Source organism: Cherax quadricarinatus, chromosome 76 (genome assembly GCF_038502225.1).
Source record: "Cherax quadricarinatus isolate ZL_2023a chromosome 76, ASM3850222v1, whole genome shotgun sequence".
In the NCBI taxonomy this organism is placed as follows: Eukaryota; Metazoa; Arthropoda; class Malacostraca; order Decapoda; family Parastacidae; genus Cherax; species Cherax quadricarinatus.
In genome coordinates, this window is record NC_091367.1 from 17,564,464 (window position 1) to 17,589,724 (window position 25,261).

A 25,261-nucleotide genomic window follows, 5' to 3' on the forward strand; every position below is an offset into this window, starting at 1 on the left:
TCACCAAGTTTAAGTATGATTCACCAAGTTTAAGTATGATTCACCAAGTTTAAGGTTTAGAGTCTATCGGAAGATACAACTTCAGTTATTTCCAGGAATCCAGTTAGTTTTCAATTGATAAATTAAAAGTTACTCAACCCAGAAACAAGTCAAACCTTCCATTGAGAAAAAACATATCAGCAGTAAAAGTTTGAAGCCGACCAGATAATGCGTTCTCTAGTATTTTTTTTATAGAAATTAACAATTACTGGTTTACTAACTATATTGATAAATTTGAGAAATTTGAGGTAGATTCAATCTCTAGTTATTAAATGAAAAATAATTCTACACCATTTCGAAATTAAAATGAGCCAAATGGCAGCTACATATTGTGCTAAGAATATGAAATTTCTTTTAAGAAGAATACATCAGTATTGTAAGATTGTAGTCTATCTGAAGCAGCTTCTTAAAGTTAGCACAAATGAGCTATAATTGGAAATGGTCTATACAAAATTAACCAGAGGACACCTGTGCCTGTCAAGTGTCCCATGAACTGTCCCACATAAGGAAAAGGAGATCTAAAATTTTGGATTCATTTTGACTTCGGTAGGCCCTTGTTTACATGTTCTTTTACAAGAAATTTAAAAATTGAGGTGTTGCTTTCCACGAGATAATTTCTGAATGTTGCAACAGACTAGCTTCAAGCATATGATGAAAATTTGGTAATAGCTTAATGTGTTTGTGTCAGTAGTGTTACTGTGTACTGTGTAGTATACTTAGATAATCCCAGCTACTTTAGAGATATGGTAGCTTGCTAGCAGTGACGTCACGAGACCATCACATGTAAACAGTAGGCTAGAGGCCTCGCGGTCACTTCCACGCTAGGCATAAATTAAAAAAAAAAATTAAAATCAAAATTAAAATTCTTTACTTCTCTGTTGATATTATAATGTGGGGTTTACATATAAAATATTATTGCATAATATAAAATACTCATTACAAAGAAGGTCACTAGGATGCCTAGGCATTTCGGGGAGACTAATACTAATTCTTATTATATATTGTAAACTGGACAAGGCAAGGCTCGTGGGTTCTTCTCAAGACTCTTAATTACACGTCTCCAAGACATCCAACGTGTGTATTTCGTACTTCAATATCTCCTCACGAACCCCCACGACATGTGTTGTAGGATATTGGTCTCTTCGAAAGATCTGAATTACATTTGGGCTGTGTATGTCTTAATTTGCCAGTTTTACTGAAGATAAGAACATAAGAACATAAGAACGAAGGAACACTGCAGAAGGCCCACTGGCCCATGCGAGGCAGGTCCAAGTCTCCTACCGGCTTACGCCAATGCACCCAACCTAGTCAGGTCAGGTCACATTGACTTAAGGGAGGAACACGGCAACCGACCTGGTAGCACAAGCTATCAGGTATAACTCACACCCACCCACATCCACTCATGTATTTATCCAACCTATTTTTAAAGCTACACAACGTTCTAGCCTCTATAACGGTACTTGGGAGTTTGTTCCACTCATCCACAACTCTATTACCAAACCAGTACTTTCCTATATCCTTCCTGAATCTGAATTTTTCCAACTTAAAACCATTGCTGCGAGTCCTGTCTAGGCTAGATATTTTCAGCACACTATTTACATCCCCTTTATTTATTCCTGTCTTCCATTTATACACCTCAATCATATCCCCCCTAATTCTACGTCTTTCTAGAGAGTGCAGTTTCAGGGCCCTTAGTCTATCCTCATAGGGAAGGTTTCTGATACATGGGATCAACTTTGTCATCCTCCTTTGTACATTTTCCAGAGAATTTATATCCATTCTGTAATACGGTGACCAAAACTGTGCAGCATAATCTAAATGAGGCCTAACCAAGGATGTATAGAGTTGAAGAACAACCTGAGGACTCCTATTATTTATGCTTCTTGATATGAAGCCAAGGATTCTATTAGCTTTATTGCGAACACTTATGCACTGTTGTCTTGGTTTCAGATTACTGCTAACCAGAACTCCTAAATCTTTTTCGCAATCCGTAATATTAAGATCTACATTATTTAGTTTATATGTGGCATGGTTATTGTCCTGTCCAACATTTAGAACTTTGCATTTGTCTATATTAAACTGCATCTGCCACTTCTCCGACCACTGCATCAGTCTATTCAAATCTTCCTGGAGTGCTCGAATGTCCTCGTCAGAATGAATTCGACGGCCTATTTTGGTGTCATCGGCAAACTTGCCGATGTCGCTCTTTATGCCCTCATCTATGTCGTTTATGTAGATTGTGAACAGCAGGGGGCCCAACACTGACCCCTGTGGAACACCGCTCGTGACACTTCCCCACTCTGATTTCTCCCCATTTATGCAAACTCTCTGCTGCCTATTTGTCAACCATGCCTCTATCCAGGAAAAAATTTCTCCTCCTATTCCATGTGCTTTAATTTTCCTCAACAGTCTCTGATGTGGGACCCTGTCAAAAGCCTTACTGAAGTCCATATACACAATATCATATTCATTACCATGATCTACCTCCTCAAATACCTTAGTGAAAAAAGTTAATAAATTCGTAAGGCAGGAACGCCCCTTTGTAAAACCATGCTGAGATTCGTTGATTAATTTATGCTTTTCAAGGTGGCTACGAACTGCCTCGGCAATTATTGATTCCATAAATTTTCCCACTATGGAGGTCAGGCTTATTGGTCTATAGTTCGAAGCTAAGGACCTTTCACCTGTTTTGAAATTAGGTATCACATTTGCCATTTTCCACTTATCTGGCACCATGCCAGTTTGTAGTGATATGTTGAAAAGATTAGCCAAAGGTGTGCTAAGCTCCTCTTTACATTCCTTTAGAACCCTTGCATACAGTTCATCAGGGCCTGGGGATTTGTTAGGTTTTAATTTATCTATTTGCCTAAGGACCATGTCACTTGTGACCCTAATAGTGCAGAGTTTATTATCGTCCTGTTCTACATAATTTATCATTACTGGAATATCGCTGGTATCCTCCTGTGTAAAAACTGAGAGGAAGTATGTGTTAAAAATTCTACACATTTCCTTATCACTGTCAGTGAGCTGACCCGAGGAACTTTTGAGTGGGCCTATCTTGTCCCTGATCTTACTTCTGTATACCTGAAAGAATCCTTTTGGGTTAGTCTTCGATTCTCTTGCAACTTTAACCTCATAATCTCTTTTTGCTTTTCTAATTCCCTTTTTTATTTCTCTCTTTAACTGAATATATCGATTTCTCAATTGCCCCTCTCCTCTTTTGATTTGCCTATATATGCCTCTCTTTTGACCAATCAGATATTTTAATCTATTGTTCATCCATTTAGGATCATTTTTGTTTGATCTGATTTCCCTATTTGGAACATAATTTGACTGAGCAGCTAGAACTATGCCCTGGAAAGCATCATATCGGCAACCATCACCACCTACCTGACCCTTAGTCAGGTCATTCCAGTTCAGCCCACCTAAGTAATTTTTCAGTCCTATGAAATCAGCCAAGCGAAAGTCAGGGACGGAGACTTGATTGCCATTATCAGGGGAATTCCATGATATATTAAAACTGAGTGATTTGTGATCACTTTCCCCAAGCTCATCATTAACCTCAAGATTATTAATTAGTGTTTCCCTACTGGCAAGAACCAAGTCAAGGAGGTTATTTCCCCTAGTTGGCTCTGTCACAAACTGTTTTAAAAAACAATCCTGGATCGTATCAAGAAAGTCACCTGACTCTAAATTTCCTGTCAAATTGCTCCAGTCAATCTGTCTATAGTTGAAATCTCCCATTAGCACAACATTTTCGTATGTAGATGCCTTACGAATTTCGTCCCATAGAAGTTTACTGCACTCCCTATCAAGATTTGGGGCCCTGTAAATCACACCCAAGATATATGAATAGTAGTCTCCACAAAACTACATGTGAATACATCGTTTAATTACCTTTAAGTCTTTAGCGCTAATATTTTACTGTATTATAAACATATGCTTCACTCTGCACTGTACCTTTAGCGTGCATTGAGGCAGACCGAACTGATGTTATGGTGTACAAGGATACCATTTCAGACACCGCAGCGACCGAAGTACACCTTTTTTTTTTTTTAATTTTATCAATATTTAGGATGCAATAAACCACATACACTTTTTTAATACTGAATGCCCATAATTCACTTGTTAAATATCTACAAAATACACTTTAAAAAAGGAATGTTCAAGAGCTTGAAAACATTAAGGGTACGATTTCCCGTTGTAAACATCCAGCAGCATCTGAATGGTTATTTCCCGTTGTAAACATCCAGCAGCATCTGAATGGTTATTTCCCGTTGTAAACATCCAGCAGCATCTGAATGGTTATTTCCCATTGTAAACATCCAGCAGCATCTGAATGGTTATTTCCCGTTGTAAACATCCAGCAGCATCTGAATGGTTATTTCCCGTTGTAAACATCCAGCAGCATCTGAATGGTTATTTCACGTTGTAAACATCCAGCAGCATCTGAATGGTTATTTCCCGTTGTAAACATCCAGCAGCATCTGAATGGTTATTTCACGTTGTAAACATCCAGCAGCATCTGAATGGTTATTTCCCGTTGTAAACATCCAGCAGCATCTGAATGGTTATTTCCCGTTGCTGGGGTGATTTTGGCTGTATAACCCTTGTTGTTTAGCGTTTCTTTTTCCTTTTAATAATGATGGTGTGATTTTGTTAAAGACAGATCATTCTACATTATCGTTGTTATCTGAGTGTCGCCAGAGACTTACAGTCTGAGTGTCTCCAGAGATTTACAGTCTTGAGTGTCGCCAGACTTACAGTCTGAGTGTCTCCAGAGATTTACAGTCTGAGTGTCGCCAGAGACTTACAGTCTTGAGTGTCGCCAGAGACTTACAGTCTGAGTGTCGCCAGAGACTTACAGTCTGAGTGCCGTCAGAGACTTACAGTCTGAGTGTCGCCAGAGACTTACAGTCTGAGTGCCGTCAGAGACTTACAGTCTGAGTGTCGCCAGAGACTTACAGTCTGAGTGTCGGCAGAGACTTACAGTCTGAGTGTCGCCAGACTTACAGTCTGAGTGTCGCCAGACTTACAGTCTTGAGTGTCGCCAGGCTTACAGTCTGAGTGTCGCCAGAGACTTACAGTCTGAGTGTCGCCAGAGACTTACAGTCTGAGTGTCGCCAGAGACTTACAGTCTGAGTGTCGCCAGAGACTTACAGTCTGAGTGTCGCCAGAGACTTACAGTCTGAGTGTCGCCAGAGACTTACAGTCTGAGTGTCGCCAGAGACTTAAAGAGACCTAGAAATCTGTTAAGGTTGGAAGGCCGCCCAGAGAATTCAGACAAAAACAAGCGCTTCCCGTCATTTTCACCTCCTATTTTGGGACACTTCCAATACTCACACTGACCTGACTCACGGCTGTTTCCCGAGAACGTCGTCGGTACTGATGGTCGATTTCAAGAAACAGCCAGTAGAGATCTCATTGCCATCGTTTACGTCAACCAATATTCAGTAATTCAACCAATTTTCTATTCAGCACATCTCATTTGTAATTCAAATCAGAGGACAAAACTCACATTGTGGACTAATCTGCAACATCATCCTGTCCTCCCCAAGCCTCGCCTCGGACCGAGAAACTCTCGCTACCGAATTCTTATTCGCACATAAATGTCCAGTTGCTCGAATGGTAGCGCACGCAGCTCACACACTGAGTGTCCGTGGTTCGATCCCCGGCACGGGAGGAAACGTTGGGCGTGTTTCCTTACACATGCTGTCCCTGTTCACCTAGCAGTAAAAAGGTACCTGGGTGTTGGTCGACCAGTGTGAGTTGCATCCTGGGGGCTTATATAACCTAGACAGAACTGGGTTTTAAAATGAGCTGAGGAAAGATAACAGCTCATAGTCCGTAAATTTTATTTGTGTAACAAAAAAATCGTAGTTTCCACCTTATTCTCGTCCCAATGATTGAAAAAAAAAATATGTTTTAGAGCATCGTAGTTGAAATTAACCCAGTTAAAACCCGGTATAATACATTAAATGCTTTGACTTTGCCTATAAAAGACCCAAAAAAAAAAATGTGAACTGTCTTATCTGGAAAACTAAATAGGATAAAAAAAAAGCGACAACAGTTTTGGAATCAACGTCACAAAATCTACATAGCACACTAAGAATTATCTAAGATGCAAATTCGTTTTTGACCCAGATTATAGGATATTTCATGTTGACCCAGATTATAGGATATTTCATGTTGACCCAGATTATAGGATATTTCATGTTGACCCAGATTATAGGATATTTCATGTTGACCCAGATTATAGGATATTTCATGTTGACCCAGATTATAGGATATTTCATGTTGACCCAGATTATAGGATATTTCATGTTGACCCAGATTATAGAATATTTCATGTTGACCCAGATTATAGGATATTTCATGTTGACCCAGATTATAGGATATTTCATGTTGACTCAGATTATAGGATATTTCATGTTGGCCCAGATTATAGGATATTTCATGTTGACCCAGATTATAGGATATTTCATGTTGACCCAGATTATAGGATATTTCATGTTGACCCAGATTATAGGATATTTCATGTTGACCCAGATTATAGGATATTTCATGTTGATCCAGATTATAGGATATTTCATGTTGATCCAGATTATAGGATATTTCATGTTGATCCAGATTATAGGATATTTCATGTTGACCCAGATTATAGGATATTTCATGTTGACTCAGATTATAGGATATTTCATGTTGGCCCAGATTATAGGATATTTCATGTTGACCCAGATTATAGGATATTTCATGTTGACCCAGATTATAGGATATTTCATGTTGACCCAGATTATAGGATATTTCATGTTGACCCAGATTATAGGATATTTCATGTTGATCCAGATTATAGGATATTTCATGTTGACCCAGATTATAGGATATTTCATGTTGACCCAGATTATAGGATATTTCATGTTGACTCAGATTATAGGATATTTCATGTTGATCCAGATTATAGGATATTTCATGTTGACCCAGATTATAGGATATTTCATGTTGACCCAGATTATAGGATATTTCATGTTTACCCAGATTATAGGATATTTCATGTTGATCCAGATTATAGGATATTTCATGTTGATCCAGATTATAGGATATTTCATGTTGACCCAGATTATAGGATATTTCATGTTGACCCAGATTATAGGATATTTCATGTTTACCCAGATTATAGGATATTTCATGTTGACCCAGATTATAGGATATTTCATGTTGACCCAGATTATAGGATATTTCATGTTGACCCAGATTATAGGATATTTTATGTTGACCCAGATTATAGGATATTTCATGTTGATCCAGATTATAGGATATTTCATGTTGATCCAGATTATAGGATATTTCATGTTGACCCAGATTATAGGATATTTCATGTTGACCCAGATTATAGGATATTTCATGTTGTCCCAGATTATAGGATATTTCATGTTGACCCAGATTATAGGATATTTCATGTTGACCCAGATTATAGGATATTTCATGTTGACCCAGATTATAGGATATTTCATGTTGACCCAGATTATAGGATATTTCATGTTGACCCAGATTATAGGATATTTCATGTTGACCCAGATTATAGGATATTTCATGTTGACCCAGATTATAGGATATTTCATGTTGACCCACATTATAGGATATTTCATGTTGACCCAGATTATAGGATATTTCATGTTGATCCAGATTATAGGATATTTCATGTTGATCCAGATTATAGGATATTTCATGTTGACTCAGATTATAGGATATTTCATGTTGACCCAGATTATAGGATATTTCATGTTGACCCAGATTATAGGATATTTCATGTTGACCCAGATTATAGGATATTTCATGTTGATCCAGATTATAGGATATTTCATGTTGATCCAGATTATAGAATATTTCATGTTGACCCAGATTATAGGCTATTTCATGTTGACCCAGATTATAGGATATTTCATGTTGACCCAGATTATAGGATATTTCATGTTGACCCAGATTATAGGATATTTCATGTTGATCTTTGTGTCACAATTCCGTCGTCTCTGAGTAGCTAAGGTAGTTAATTAGTCAGTAATACAGTGCCTCCTGACACCGGCCTCATTCTGGATTACTTCCAGCTAGTTTTTCAACCTATTTAAAATTCGAAGAATTGCATGAGCAAGAAATGTGCAACAGTTGGGTATCTTCATTGTTGAAATGTTTCGCCTCCGCGGTAGATTTCTTCAGTCAAATAAAGAGGATAATGTACTGTAGGCAGCAGGAGTAGAGGTAAAGTAAACTTGTTGTAATCTGTCCATCAATTTTGGAGACATAATTTGAGGTAATCTGTCCCTCAGTCTGGAGCTGAACTCTTCCCCAGGCTGAGGGACTGACCACTTCAAACTATTTCTCCAAAATTGACGGACTGATCATCCTTACTTTGCCACTACTCATACTGCCTACTATGCATTATCCTCTGTATTCGACTAAAGAAGCCTACCGTATAAGTGATACGTTTAAACAATAAATCTACCCAGCTGTTCCACATGTGTCTCAATTATCAACTTGTCTGTATTTTATAACAATTTCAACATATTGTATCCTATGGTAAGTTATTCTGAAGACATGTTCTGATATTATAATTTGTTTTCTAGAGTCACTGCAAGAATGCCACGTCCAGTGTCGTACGTGAATTGAAGATCATTTTGAAGACCAACAATGAGACAGGTGTCTCGCACAAGGTATTTACAATAACAATGAAAAAAACGTATGATAAATTTTGTATTTTTTATGGAGGGAAAACACTTACAAAAAATATTAAGTAGCATTGACATACAGCTTTGCACTTGCTGTCCCTGTTCGCCTGTCAGTAAGTAGGTACCTGGGTGCTAGCCGACTGGTGTGCGTGGCATCCTGGGGGGTTGTAGAATACCGAAGTTATGGATGTTTTTTTTTTTAAATGAATTGAGGTAAGATAACTTGTGTAAAAATAAAAAGTAAATAAAAATTTAGACCCTTGTGCCCAGTTTGTTTCTCTCAAATAAATTAATCTTTGGTATTCATCAAAACATTCATTTTCCTTGGCAGATACTAATTATCGAGGGCTATTTGACAAATGCAAAAATTAAAAATTCTGCTCGTTATGGAAGCTATACTTGTTGTATAATAAGATATAACCTTAATAACTAGATTATACATCACTACGTGCCGAAACGTAAAAAAAAAAAAAAAATCCAGAGATTGTTAGAAACTCACAGATATTCAATAAATGATTCACAGGTATTTACTCCTAGAGATTTATTTCTCTCAGTGTATATATGCTCGTAGTTTACTCTAATCCCCATTTTAGGGATTAACATATTTTTGTCTGGTGGTGAAAACGTTACTTGAAGCCTCAGCGACCTTAGTACTTTTATTTACAATACATTTTTACAATACTCATTGGACATTCTGTTGTCCGTCTCAAGAAAGAGTCAATATGGCTGACAACATACAAGCCTTGGACTGCCAGGTACATCAGTCTCCTTACAAGTTGAACAGTAAATATGCTGATTTACATTCATATTAACATACTAAGTTAACGATCTACTCAGGTTTGCAACTGTATTTGTATGTAACGTTTACCATCGAAGGTAAGTGCACGATAGGATTTAATAAGGGAAAGATTCTTAGGAAATCGTCAACATTAACCCAGTGAAAGTTAAGACACGTGTGCAACATCTGGTTATCTTTATTATATACGTTTCGCCATTCAGTGGCTTTATCAATACAGATTCTTGGACATAATTAGAAAACAGAAGAAGTATATACAAAAGATGAGGTAATCAGTCCCTCAGCCTTGGAGGTGGTGTTTACAGCACCGTGGTTGTAGAGATTCTGAAGCACAGGTAAGGAGACTGGCGCTTACATAGGCGTCAGTGAATAGGGACGTGTAGCAGACCTGTCTTGCACAACATTGACCCAGCTCAACTTTTGAATACGGGGATTTAGTCTTGAACCTAAGGCTGTGAATAGGAATAGTTAATTACATGGAAATGATAATCATTTAAACTCCACTGAACCATAGTACCGAATATACTGAATACTCTTGATCCACTATAGTAAAACGTCAACACAGAAGACCAACCGAACTATTGGTTGCAACCCTTGCTTTAAGGACCGGCATCTTTTAAATACCTGCAGTTTACCTTACTCTACGTAGCAAGGGAGGTGAAGTGTCGAGAGTTGACTACTTATGGAGATGTGTCGAAGAGGTGTCAACACCTCTCCACCAGATCAGAAGTCCGACACCAGATCAGAAGTCCGACACCAGATCAGAAGTCCGACACCAGATCAAAAGTCCGACACCAGATCAGAAGTCCGACACCAGATCAAAAGTCCGACACCAGATCAGAAGTCCGACACCAGATCAGAAGTCCGACACTAGATCAGAAGTCCGACATCAGATCAAAGTCCGACACCGGATCAGAGTCCGACACCAGATCAGAAGTCCGACACCAGATTAGAAGTTCGACACCAGATCAGAAGTCCGACACCAAATCAGAAGTCTAACATCAGATAAGAAGTCCGACACCAAATAAGAAGTCCGACACCAGATCAGAGTCCGACACCAGATCAAAAGTCCGACACCAGATAAGAAGTCCGACACCAGATCAGAGTCCGACACCAGATCAGAAGTCCGACACCAGATCAGAAGTCCGACACCAGATAAGAAGCCCGACACCAGACCAGAAGTCCGACACCAGATCAGAAGTCCGACACCAGATCAGAAGTCCGACACCAGACCAAAAGTCCGACACCAGACCAGAAGTCCGACACCAGATCAGAAGTCCGACACCAGATCAGAAGTCCGACACCAGATCAGAAGTCCGACACCAGATCAGAAGTCCGACACCAGACCAGAAGTCCGACACCAGATCAGAACAAGTCATCGAATATTTGATTTGAGTCGCCCTCATCTGTGTAACTTAAATTAGGTATTATCGCTATAGCGATAAGGAGGCCTGGTCACAGACCGGGCCGCGGGGGCGTTGACCCCCGGAACTCTCTCCAGGTAAACTCCAGGTAAATAGCAACTGCGCGACGCTAGAACAGCATCCCTGTATTGCATAGCCCCAGTCTCCTGTCAGTCAGCGCAAGAGAAAATAATAAAGCAGAGTGCGGCATGAGTTTCCAGTACAGTTAAATAATAACGCTGAGTTTCTGAAGGAAATCAGAAGTATTCACAAATTATCACTTGATCACTGATATTTTAATTTAATCAGTAAAAATGGCAAATTAAGACAGAGTCAAAAACTAATTCAAATCCTCCACTAAGAAACACCAACTTTGAAGTCAGACTGAAGAGTTATTCTCTTAAATCAGGCAACAATATCCTACCTGGAGATTACCTGGAGAGAGTTCCGGGGGTCAACGCCCCCGCGGCCCGGTCTGTGACCAGGCCTCCTTAGGTCAGTGTCCCAGGATGCGGCCCACACCAGTCGACTAACACCCAGGTACCCATTTTACTGATGGGGAACATAGACAACAGGTTGAAAGAAACACGTCCAATGTTTCTACTCTGGCTGGGAATCGAACCCAGGCCCTCACCGTGTGAAGCGAGAGCGTTAACCACCAGGCCACCAGAGCCCATAATACAAGCACAAGCATCCATATTTTAAGCACATAATATCCTGGAATGAGTCATAAGACAGTAATTAGGGATAAAAATATAGATAAGAAAGTACGATCCATGACACACCCTCATTTTATCTGCAAGGCATGGGGCCCCATAATATCCAATAAGAAGGTGGGATTGGAACTACCGCTCTCCTGTCTGCCCTTGATCCCAAGAGCTGGTTACACTAGTCTATAAGTGTACATAGTAATTGCTGTTTAAAGGGATAAAAACACCTGGGATAACAGGCCTTTGAAATCCTAGGTTGTAATAGTCAGTAATGAGTTTAGTTGCTTGTAAGATTAGAAATAAGTAAATTCTTCTTAAAACAGACAGTACACAGCAGTGTCTTCTGTGAATCTCTTATTACAAGCCTCGTAGCTCAGCGGTAAAGAGCTCTAAACTTTTCAGGTAAAAGCAAAACGAAATTTAATTAAGAGACGAGTTTTTCAGGTATACTGGGTTCTGTTCACACCCAAAATGACGTGACTTTTTTATTTACAGGTTAGGTGAGATGTATGGTTAGTCTCCTTACCCTTATTGCCCTTGTTCACATAAAACTATATACCGTATTTCGCGGCTTATTAAACGCATTTTTCCATAAAATGCCTCCAAAAACTACCCTGCGTCCTATAAACTGAAAATCAGTGACGGAGCTATAAGTTTGGGGTGTGGGGTGGGCTGTAGCTCTCTCAGTTACGTCCGATACCGAGCCATTGAAACTAAAAGAAGTCTTTATAAGCCGCGTCTTATAAGCCGCGAAATACGATAGACACCTGGGAGTTAGTCAGCTGTTTTGAGACAGTCATAAAAGGATTTCTAAAATTATTGCATGAAAACCGAAACAAATTATATGTCTATATATTTAAAGAAACAGAATCTGAATACGCGAACAGTTGCTTTCCATTTTCTCTAGTTACATCCCCTAAACCAGGGGATCGAGCCACGGATCTCAGTGTGTAAGCCGAGTACACTAGTAATCCAGCTATGGATGATGTTGGTAGTAGTGTAGTGGTGTTGGTAATAGTGTATTGGTGTTGGTAATAGTGTATTGGTGTTGGTAATAGTGTAGTGGTGTTACATTCAGTGTCTGTGTAACGGTGAATATCAAGTTATAAACGAAACTCTCTCACGAGTACTTAATAAGTCAAAGTAATTTTTTTTCGTATTATTCTAGGCTAAATTTTGATTTTCATGAAAAAATACTAATTCCGTAGGACCTTCCATTGAGAGGTAATCGCGTTTAATCTAAGAAAATGTAGAGCAGTTTCAATTTCTTGGATCTTGTGCCCTTTAAGGGCTCAAGGTGTGTTACTTATCAGTTACTCAAGTGTTGCACATGTGTAATATTACCCAAGTGTTGCATATATGTAGTATTCATCTATGCATGCATGATTTTGTTTTCTTCATTGGTTTCTGTCTTCTACTGGCAGTCGAAGTCAGAGGACTCTATGGCAGTGCTCTACATCGTCTTCGTGCTCTTCTTCTATGCCGCCTCACTCCTCATCCTCCTCCTGAAGTACCTCCGGAGGGAGAGGGAATCTTCACGTCTTCAACAGTTCTATGATGATTACATGGATAGCAAACACCCTAGGTAAGTACTCCACAAAGAATATAAAGGCACAGTAACACTGGGTCGTAGCCATAGATACATATTTGTCATTGCGTCTAGGGAAGGCCGATATGTTAACGACATCTTGATCAATGTACTTTAACCTTAGTATCTTAAGACACCAGCTCAGCCTAGTTGATCCATCAGTTGAGTTCACTTTGAAGAAGAGATGCACGATTCTCTCTTTTTTGTTTGGACGTCTTTCTCTTCAAGAGCGACGATCGCTCGTATTAAATTCTGTCTCTGGAAAGAATACGAATTAGGGTAACCCGATTCATTTCACCTCAACCCACGATCTATAATCTTGATCTCCAACAGTGAATTCCTCTTAGTAGATCATATATATATATAAGTAGAGAGCTTACTCACCCCAAAATTCCTTCGCATCATCTACTGCAAAAGCAACACCACCTACATTTCCTTAACCTAAAAAAGACAGTTAATACTTCCCACCGGGCCTACGGCAGTAGGCAAAACTCCCTTTCTTCAGAAAGCCATCAACAGCATCTCTGTACTCTTCACTGAAACAATAAAGGACTTAACTCCAACAAGAACACAGACACAGCAAGAGTTTACAGTATACATTGCTGTGGTTGTGACTGATTTTGTGAGGGCTATACATCAAGGTATTTAGGTACTAGACTGAAAGACCACAGTTAAGCATGTAGAATGGATGATACACACAGATACATGAAGAATACCTCTAAGCACATATTGGTGAATGAGACACCTGTACAACACCTGTGTGTTTTCACTGAGAGACTTATCGCTCACCAGACGCTTTCAGTCTAATACAGATACATGTGGGTGAAACCTCTTATAGTAGAGCCAGTGGAAGGAATAGAGAGATTCAGGAATTGAAGACGTGGTCATGCATGGCCGAGGACCACTAATGGATGCAGATTAAACCCAGAAAATGGGCCAGACATTTAGGAATCGAATTGTGGAAACACGATATCGTTTCTAACAAGAAAAATCAACAATAACACAGGAGTTTTGACATGTCTTTTTACCACTTTTACAACTATTGTGTTATTGTTATTAATATAATAATAATAATAATAATAATAATAATAATAATAATAATAATAATAATAATAATAATAATAATAATAATTATTATTATTATTATTATTATTATTATTATTATTATTATTATTATTATTATTATTATTATTATTATTAAAATAATATTCGTTATTGTTCTTACTGCTGCTGTACTTCAGCTTTGGCTGGTACGTTGGACATTGCGGTTGTAACACTGCGGCTTCTGCTGTGGCAGCTACTACTCTACAGTTAACCGGTGCCCCGTGGTCTGGTGGTTAAAGCTCTTGCTTCACACAGCGAGTGTCTGAGTTCGATTCCCAGCGAGGGTAGAAACATCGGACGTGTTTCCTTACACCTGTTGTCAATGTTCACCAATCAGTAAAATGGGTACCTGGGAGTTAGTCGACTGCTGTGGGTCGCATCCTGGGACAAAACTGACCTAATTTGCCCGAAATGCTCTGCCACTGATGTCAGCTAGACCTTGTACATGTGCCTGTAGTAAATGAAGATACTATAAAGGAGTAAGGAGGAATGTGAGACAAAGAGGCAGCTGAATTGTGATGGTTTGTCCCATACCATTTAGTACTTACAATAAGTGTGAAATTTCACACCTAGCCGGCCAGGTTGAGTTATTCTGACGCAAATCCCTCAGTTGAAACATAGTTTCTCTTTCAGCCTAGTGGTGCACTACGACAATACCGGGAAATTGCTTCACACGCAGACCTCAACGGAGTCTTCAGGAGCCGTGCCAGATCCAACCAACATCTCAACCACCACACACGTCATGTTGCCCACCTTCACTCCCTCCATCACGCCCACCATCACTCCCTCCATCACGCCCACCATCACGCCCGACCCCACCCCTCCTTCTTCCCCGATGGATTCTACGTTGCCTGTCTACCCCACTGAGATCGGCCAAGATTAATGGGGCAGGGAAGTACTGACGATAGTCATGTAGTAATACCTGCTAAAGAAAAATCTTTTGGTGTGTTAAGACGCGGTCATCAGTTTTTGACGTGACTGTAGAGTTCAGTCTTCCCCAGACTTGACTTGTCTATCTAATTATAGACGAGAGCATTCTGTACTCTTTAAACCTGATATGAAGTACTTAGACAGAATTCGTACTCAGATCTGACATAGTTCTAGTATTTCCTACCTAGAGCACTCCAACACTCATCCTGTACTCTCCCAGAGCACTTCTACATCCATCCTGTAATCTCCAATCTGTACTCTCGCAGAGCAGCTCAACACCCACCCTGAACTCTCCCACACCCATCCCGTACTCTCAAAGAACACTCCTATATTAATCCTGTACTCTTCGAGAGCACAACCACACCCATCCTGTTCTCTTCAAGAGTACACCGACACATATCCTGTACTCTCCCATAGCACTTCTACACCCATACTGAACTCTCCCAGAGAACTTCTACACCCATACTGTACTCTCCCAGAGCACTTCTACACCCATACTGTACTCTCCCAGAGCACTTCTACACCTATCCTGTACTCTCCCAGAGCACTTCTACACCCATACTGAACTCTCCCAGAGCACTTCTACACCCATACTGAACTCTCCCAGAGAACTTCTACACCCATACTGTACTCTCCCAGAGCACTTCTAAATCCATGCTGTACTCTCCCAGAGCACTTCTACACCCATACTGTGCTCTCCCAGAGCACTCCTACACCCATACTGTACTCTCCCAGAGCACTTCTACACCCATACTGTACTCTCCCAGAGCACTTCTACACCCATACTGAACTCTCCCAGAGCACTTCTACACCCATACTGAACTCTCCCAGAGAACTTCTACACCCATACTGTACTCTCCCAGAGCACTTCTACACCTATCCTGTACTCTCTCAGAGCACTTCTACACCCATACTGTGCTCTCCCAGAGCACTCCTACACCCATACTGTACTCTCCCAGAGCACTTCTACACCCATACTGTACTCTCCCAGAGCACTTCTACACCCATACTGTACTCTCCCAGAGCACTTCTACACCCATACTGTACTCTCCCAGAGCACTTCTACACCCATACTGTACTCTCCCAGAGAACTTCTACACCCATACTGTACTCTCCCATAGCACTTCTACACCCATCCTGTACTCTCTCAGAGCACTTCTACACCCATACTGTACTCTCCCAGAGCACTTCTACACCCATACTGTGCTCTCCCAGAGCACTTCTACACCCATACTGTGCTCTCCCAGAGCACTTCTACACCCATCCTGTACTCTCCCAGAGCACTTCTACACCCATACTGAACTCTCCCAGAGAACTTCTACACCCATACTGTACTCTCCCAGAGAACTTCTACACCCATACTGTACTCTCCCAGAGCACTTCTACACCCATCCTGTACTCTCCCAGAGCACTTCTACACCCATCCTGTACTCTCTCAGAGCACTTCTACACCCATACTGTGCTCTCCCAGAGCACTTCTACACCCATACTGTACTCTCCCAGAGAACTTCTACACCCATACTGTACTCTCCCAGAGAACTTCTACACCCATACTGTGCTCTCCCAAAGCACTTCTACACCCATACTGTACTCTCCCAGAGCACTTCTACACCCATACTGTACTCTCCCAGAGAACTTCTACACCCATACTGTACTCTCCCAGAGCACTTCTACACCCATACTGTACTCTCCCAGAGCACTTCTACACCCATACTGTACTCTCCCAGAGCACTTCTACACCCATACTGTACTCTCCCAGAGCACTTCTACACCCATACTGTACTCTCCCAGAGAACTTCTACACCCATACTGTACTCTCCCAGAGAACTTCTACACCCATACTGTACTCTCCCAGAGCACTTCTACACCCATACTGTACTCTCCCAGAGCACTTCTACACCCATACTGTACTCTCCCAGAGAACTTCTACACCCATACTGTACTCTCCCAGAGAACTTCTACACCCATACTGTACTCTCCCAGAGCACTTCTACACCCATCCTGTACTCTCTCAGAGCACTTCTACACCCATACTGTACTCTCCCAGAGCACTTCTACACCCATCCTGTACTCTCCCAGAGCACTTCTACACCCATACTGTGCTCTCCCAGAGCACTTCTACACCCATCCTGTACTCTCTCAGAGCACTTCTACACCCATACTGTACTCTCTCAGAGCACTTCTACACCCATACTGTACTCTCCCAGAGCACTTCTACACCCATACTGTACTCTCTCAGAGCGCAGTAGATAGTTAATTCACTTACAACTTCTTCCTGCACCTCACTCAACTCACCTATTTGCATAGAAATATTTTCTGCATTCATTTTACACTGATTCTTTAGGAACCTAATCTTCAGACCCAGGACGATTTTTCATGTTGCATTATAAATCAATATAAAAAAGTGTACCAGCCTGTGCTAGTGAAACACAAGTGTAACTTTGGTACCAGCCTGTGCTAGTGAAACACAAGTGTAACTTTGGTACCAGCCTGTGCTAGTGAAACACAAGTGTAACTTTGGTACCAGCCTGTGCTAGTGAAACACAAGTGTAACTTTGGTACCAGCCTGTGCTAGTGAAACACAAGTGTAACTTTGGTACCAGCCTGTGCTAGTGAAACACAAGTGTAACTTTGGTACCAGCCTGTGCTAGTGAAACACAAGTGTAACTTTGGTACCAGCCTGTGCTAGTGAAACACAAGTGTAACTTTGGTACCAGCCTGTGCTAGTGAAACACAAGTGTAACTTTGGTACCAGCCTGTGCTAGTGAAACACAAGTGTAACTTTGGTACCAGCCTGTGCTAGTGAAACACAAGTGTAACTTTGGTACCAGCCTGTGCTAGTGAAACACAAGTGTAACTTTGGTACCAGCCTGTGTTAGTGAAACACAAGTGTAACTTTGGTACCAGCCTGTGTTAGTGAAACACAAGTGTAACTTTGGTACCAGCCTGTGCTAGTGAAACACAAGTGTAACTTTGGTACCAGCCTGTGTTAGTGAAACACAAGTGTAACTTTGGTACCAGCCTGTGCTAGTGAAACACAAGTGTAACTTTGGTACCAGCCTGTGTTAGTGAAACACAAGTGTAACTTTGGTACCAGCCTGTGCTAGTGAAACACAAGTGTAACTTTGGTACCAGCCTGTGCTAGTGAAACACAAGTGTAACTTTGGTACCAGCCTGTGCTAGTGAAACACAAGTGTAACTTTGGTACCAGCCTGTGTTAGTGAAACACAAGTGTAACTTTGGTACCAGCCTGTGCTAGTGAAACACAAGTGTAACTTTGGTACCAGCCTGTGTTAGTGAAACACAAGTGTAACTTTGGTACCATACCAGCCTGTGCTAGTGTAACACAAGTGTAACTTTTTTACTAGCCTGTGCTAGTGAAACACAAGTGTAACTTTGGTACCGGCCTGTGCTAGTGAAACACAAGTGTAACTTTGGTACCAGCCTGTGCTAGTGAAACACAAGTGTAACTTTGAAACACAAGTGTAACTTTGTTACCAGCCTGTGCTAGTGAAACACAAGTGTAACTTTGTTACCAGCCTGTGCTAGTGAAACACAAGTGTAACTTTGGTACCAGCCTGTGCTAGTGAAACACAAGTGTAACTTTGGTACCAGCCTGTGCTAGTGAAACACAAGTGTAACTTTGGTACCAGCCTGTGCTAGTGAAACACAAGTGTAACTTTGTTACCAGCCTGTGCTAGTGAAACACAAGTGTAACTTTGTTACCAGCCTGTGCTAGTGAAACACAAGTGTAACTTTGGTACCAGCCTGTGCTAGTGAAACACAAGTGTAACTTTGGTACCAGCCTGTGCTAGTGAAACACAAGTGTAACTTTGGTACCAGCCTGTGCTAGTGAAACACAAGTGTAACTTTGGTACCAGCCTGTGCTAGTGAAACACAAGTGTAACTTTGGTACCAGCCTGTGCTAGTGAAACACAAGTGTAACTTTGGTACCAGCCTGTGCTAGTGAAACACAAGTGTAACTTTGGTACCAGCCTGTGCTAGTGAAACACAAGTGTAACTTTGGTACCAGCCTGTGCTAGTGAAACACAAGTGTAACTTTGGTACCAGCCTGTGCTAGTGAAACACAAGTGTAACTTTGGTACCAGCCTGTGCTAGTGAAACACAAGTGTAACTTTGGTACCAGCCTGTGCTAGTGAAACACAAGTGTAACTTTGGTACCAGCCTGTGCTAGTGAAACACAAGTGTAACTTTGGTACCAGCCTGTGCTAGTGAAACACAAGTGTAACTTTGGTACCAGCCTGTGCTAGTGAAACACAAGTGTAACTTTGGTACCAGCCTGTGCTAGTGAAACACAAGTGTAACTTTGGTACCAGCCTGTGTTAGTGAAACACAAGTGTAACTTTGGTACCAGCCTGTGCTAGTGAAACACAAGTGTAACTTTGGTACCAGCCTGTGCTAGTGAAACACAAGTGTAACTTTGGTACCAGCCTGTGCTAGTGAAACACAAGTGTAACTTTGGTACCAGCCTGTGCTAGTGAAACACAAGTGTAACTTTGGTACCAGCCTGTGCTAGTGAAACACAAGTGTAACTTTGGTACCAGCCTGTGCTAGTGAAACACAAGTGTAACTTTGGTACCAGCCTGTGCTAGTGAAACACAAGTGTAACTTTGTTACCAGCCTGTGCTAGTGAAACACAAGTGTAACTTTGGTACCAGCCTGTGCTAGTGAAACACAAGTGTAACTTTGGTACCAGCCTGTGCTAGTGAAACACAAGTGTAACTTTGGTACCAGCCTGTGCTAGTGAAACACAAGTGTAACTTTGGTACCAGCCTGTGCTAGTGAAACACAAGTGTAACTTTGGTACCAGCCTGTGCTAGTGAAACACAAGTGTAACTTTGGTACCAGCCTGTGCTAGTGAAACACAAGTGTAACTTTGGTACCAGCCTGTGCTAGTGAAACACAAGTGTAACTTTGGTACCAGCCTGTGCTAGTGAAACACAAGTGTAACTTTGGTACCAGCCTGTGCTAGTGAAACACAAGTGTAACTTTGGTACCAGCCTGTGCTAGTGAAACACAAGTGTAACTTTGGTACCAGCCTGTGCTAGTGAAACACAAGTGTAACTTTGGTACCAGCCTGTGCTAGTGAAACACAAGTGTAACTTTGGTACCAGCCTGTGCTAGTGAAACACAAGTGTAACTTTGGTACCAGCCTGTGCTAGTGAAACACAAGTGTAACTTTGGTACCAGCCTGTGCTAGTGAAACACAAGTGTAACTTTGGTACCAGCCTGTGCTAGTGAAACACAAGTGTAACTTTGGTACCAGCCTGTGCTAGTGAAACACAAGTGTAACTTTGGTACCAGCCTGTGCTAGTGAAACACAAGTGTAACTTTGGTACCAGCCTGTGCTAGTGAAACACAAGTGTAACTTTGTTACCAGCCTGTGCTAGTGAAACACAAGTGTAACTTTGTTACCAGCCTGTGCTAGTGAAACACAAGTGTAACTTTGGTACCAGCCTGTGCTAGTGAAACACAAGTGTAACTTTGGTACCAGCCTGTGCTAGTGAAACACAAGTGTAACTTTGGTACCAGCCTGTGCTAGTGAAACACAAGTGTAACTTTGTTACCAGCCTGTGCTAGTGAAACACAAGTGTAACTTTGGTACCAGCCTGTGCTAGTGAAACACAAGTGTAACTTTGGTACCAGCCTGTGCTAGTGAAACACAAGTGTAACTTTGGTACCAGCCTGTGCTAGTGAAACACAAGTGTAACTTTGGTACCAGCCTGTGCTAGTGAAACACAAGTGTAACTTTGGTACCAGCCTGTGCTAGTGAAACACAAGTGTAACTTTGGTACCAGCCTGTGCTAGTGAAACACAAGTGTAACTTTGGTACCAGCCTGTGTTAGTGAAACACAAGTGTAACTTTGGTACCAGCCTGTGCTAGTGAAACACAAGTGTAACTTTGGTACCAGCCTGTGCTAGTGAAACACAAGTGTAACTTTGGTACCAGCCTGTGCTAGTGAAACACAAGTGTAACTTTGGTACCAGCCTGTGCTAGTGAAACACAAGTGTAACTTTGGTACCAGCCTGTGCTAGTGAAACACAAGTGTAACTTTGGTACCAGCCTGTGCTAGTGAAACACAAGTGTAACTTTGGTACCAGCCTGTGTTAGTGAAACACAAGTGTAACTTTGTTACCAGCCTGTGCTAGTGAAACACAAGTGTAACTTTGTTACCAGCCTGTGCTAGTGAAACACAAGTGTAACTTTGTTACCAGCCTGTGCTAGTGAAACACAAGTGTAACTTTGGTACCAGCCTGTGCTAGTGAAACACAAGTGTAACTTTGGTACCAGCCTGTGCTAGTGAAACACAAGTGTAACTTTGTTACCAGCCTGTGCTAGTGAAACACAAGTGTAACTTTGGTACCAGCCTGTGCTAGTGAAACACAAGTGTAACTTTGGTACCAGCCTGTGCTAGTGAAACACAAGTGTAACTTTGGTACCAGCCTGTGCTAGTGAAACACAAGTGTAACTTTGGTACCAGCCTGTGTTAGTGAAACACAAGTGTAACTTTGGTACCAGCCTGTGCTAGTGAAACACAAGTGTAACTTTGTTACCAGCCTGTGCTAGTGAAACACAAGTGTAACTTTGGTACCAGCCTGTGCTAGTGAAACACAAGTGTAACTTTGGTACCAGCCTGTGTTAGTGAAACACAAGTGTAACTTTGGTACCAGCCTGTGCTAGTGAAACACAAGTGTAACTTTGGTACCAGCCTGTGCTAGTGAAACACAAGTGTAACTTTGGTACCAGCCTGTGCTAGTGAAACACAAGTGTAACTTTGGTACCAGCCTGTGCTAGTGAAACACAAGTGTAACTTTGGTACCAGCCTGTGCTAGTGAAACACAAGTGTAACTTTGGTACCAGCCTGTGCTAGTGAAACACAAGTGTAACTTTGGTACCAGCCTGTGCTAGTGAAACACAAGTGTAACTTTGGTACCAGCCTGTGCTAGTGAAACACAAGTGTAACTTTGGTACCAGCCTGTGCTAGTGAAACACAAGTGTAACTTTGGTACCAGCCTGTGCTAGTGAAACACAAGTGTAACTTTGGTACCAGCCTGTGCTAGTGAAACACAAGTGTAACTTTGGTACCAGCCTGTGCTAGTGAAACACAAGTGTAACTTTGGTACCAGCCTGTGCTAGTGAAACACAAGTGTAACTTTGGTACCAGCCTGTGTTAGTGAAACACAAGTGTAACTTTGGTACCAGCCTGTGCTAGTGAAACACAAGTGTAACTTTGGTACCAGCCTGTGCTAGTGAAACACAAGTGTAACTTTGGTACCAGCCTGTGCTAGTGAAACACAAGTGTAACTTTGGTACCAGCCTGTGCTAGTGAAACACAAGTGTAACTTTGGTACCAGCCTGTGCTAGTGAAACACAAGTGTAACTTTGTTACCAGCCTGTGCTAGTGAAACACAAGTGTAACTTTGGTACCAGCCTGTGCTAGTGAAACACAAGTGTAACTTTGGTACCAGCCTGTGCTAGTGAAACACAAGTGTAACTTTGGTACCAGCCTGTGCTAGTGAAACACAAGTGTAACTTTGGTACCAGCCTGTGCTAGTGAAACACAAGTGTAACTTTGGTACCAGCCTGTGCTAGTGAAACACAAGTGTAACTTTGGTACCAGCCTGTGCTAGTGAAACACAAGTGTAACTTTGTTACCAGCCTGTGCTAGTGAAACACAAGTGTAACTTTGGTACCAGCCTGTGCTAGTGAAACACAAGTGTAACTTTGGTACCAGCCTGTGCTAGTGAAACACAAGTGTAACTTTGGTACCAGCCTGTGCTAGTGAAACACAAGTGTAACTTTGGTACCAGCCTGTGCTAGTGAAACACAAGTGTAACTTTGGTACCAGCCTGTGCTAGTGAAACACAAGTGTAACTTTGGTACCAGCCTGTGCTAGTGAAACACAAGTGTAACTTTGGTACCAGCCTGTGCTAGTGAAACACAAGTGTAACTTTGGTACCAGCCTGTGCTAGTGAAACACAAGTGTAACTTTGGTACCAGCCTGTGCTAGTGAAACACAAGTGTAACTTTGGTACCAGCCTGTGCTAGTGAAACACAAGTGTAACTTTGGTACCAGCCTGTGCTAGTGAAACACAAGTGTAACTTTGGTACCAGCCTGTGCTAGTGAAACACAAGTGTAACTTTGGTACCAGCCTGTGCTAGTGAAACACAAGTGTAACTTTGGTACCAGCCTGTGCTAGTGAAACACAAGTGTAACTTTGGTACCAGCCTGTGCTAGTGAAACACAAGTGTAACTTTGGTACCAGCCTGTGCTAGTGAAACACAAGTGTAACTTTGGTACCAGCCTGTGCTAGTGAAACACAAGTGTAACTTTGGTACCAGCCTGTGCTAGTGAAACACAAGTGTAACTTTGGTACCAGCCTGTGCTAGTGAAACACAAGTGTAACTTTGGTACCAGCCTGTGCTAGTGAAACACAAGTGTAACTTTGGTACCAGCCTGTGTTAGTGAAACACAAGTGTAACTTTGGTACCAGCCTGTGCTAGTGAAACACAAGTGTAACTTTGGTACCAGCCTGTGCTAGTGAAACACAAGTGTAACTTTGGTACCAGCCTGTGCTAGTGAAACACAAGTGTAACTTTGGTACCAGCCTGTGCTAGTGAAACACAAGTGTAACTTTGGTACCAGCCTGTGCTAGTGAAACACAAGTGTAACTTTGGTACCAGCCTGTGCTAGTGAAACACAAGTGTAACTTTGGTACCAGCCTGTGCTAGTGAAACACAAGTGTAACTTTGGTACCAGCCTGTGCTAGTGAAACACAAGTGTAACTTTGGTACCAGCCTGTGCTAGTGAAACACAAGTGTAACTTTGGTACCAGCCTGTGCTAGTGAAACACAAGTGTAACTTTGGTACCAGCCTGTGCTAGTGAAACACAAGTGTAACTTTGTTACCAGCCTGTGCTAGTGAAACACAAGTGTAACTTTGGTACCAGCCTGTGCTAGTGAAACACAAGTGTAACTTTGTTACCAGCCTGTGCTAGTGAAACACAAGTGTAACTTTGTTACCAGCCTGTGCTAGTGAAACACAAGTGTAACTTTGGTACCAGCCTGTGTTAGTGAAACACAAGTGTAACTTTGTTACCAGCCTGTGCTAGTGAAACACAAGTGTAACTTTGGTACCAGCCTGTGCTAGTGAAACACAAGTGTAACTTTGGTACCAGCCTGTGCTAGTGAAACACAAGTGTAACTTTGGTACCAGCCTGTGCTAGTGAAACACAAGTGTAACTTTGGTACCAGCCTGTGCTAGTGAAACACAAGTGTAACTTTGGTACCAGCCTGTGCTAGTGAAACACAAGTGTAACTTTGGTACCAGCCTGTGCTAGTGAAACACAAGTGTAACTTTGGTACCAGCCTGTGTTAGTGAAACACAAGTGTAACTTTGGTACCAGCCTGTGCTAGTGAAACACAAGTGTAACTTTGGTACCAGCCTGTGTTAGTGAAACACAAGTGTAACTTTGGTACCAGCCTGTGCTAGTGAAACACAAGTGTAACTTTGGTACCAGCCTGTGCTAGTGAAACACAAGTGTAACTTTGGTACCAGCCTGTGCTAGTGAAACACAAGTGTAACTTTGGTACCAGCCTGTGCTAGTGAAACACAAGTGTAACTTTGGTACCAGCCTGTGCTAGTGAAACACAAGTGTAACTTTGGTACCAGCCTGTGCTAGTGAAACACAAGTGTAACTTTGGTACCAGCCTGTGCTAGTGAAACACAAGTGTAACTTTGGTACCAGCCTGTGCTAGTGAAACACAAGTGTAACTTTGGTACCAGCCTGTGCTAGTGAAACACAAGTGTAACTTTGTTACCAGCCTGTGCTAGTGAAACACAAGTGTAACTTTGGTACCAGCCTGTGCTAGTGAAACACAAGTGTAACTTTGGTACCAGCCTGTGCTAGTGAAACACAAGTGTAACTTTGGTACCAGCCTGTGCTAG

The 25,261-nt window shown here is 41.6% G+C and overlaps 1 protein-coding gene across 3 annotated transcripts in view; it reads left to right on the forward strand.

The window, feature by feature from the left end:
- Positions 1-15,873, forward strand: part of LOC128703651 (probable serine/threonine-protein kinase gdt8) — a 28,290-nt gene extending 12,417 nt beyond the window's left edge. For all 3 annotated transcript variants that reach the window (XM_053798396.2, XM_053798397.2, XM_070101334.1), the window contains exons 4-6: positions 8,658-8,744; positions 13,093-13,253; positions 14,994-15,873. In XM_053798396.2, coding sequence (XP_053654371.2) covers positions 8,658-8,744; positions 13,093-13,253; positions 14,994-15,243 — 498 coding nt within the window. In that variant the 3' untranslated portion in view covers positions 15,244-15,873. The remainder of the gene's footprint in view (positions 1-8,657; positions 8,745-13,092; positions 13,254-14,993) is intronic.
- Positions 15,874-25,261: the final 9,388 nt, after the last annotated feature.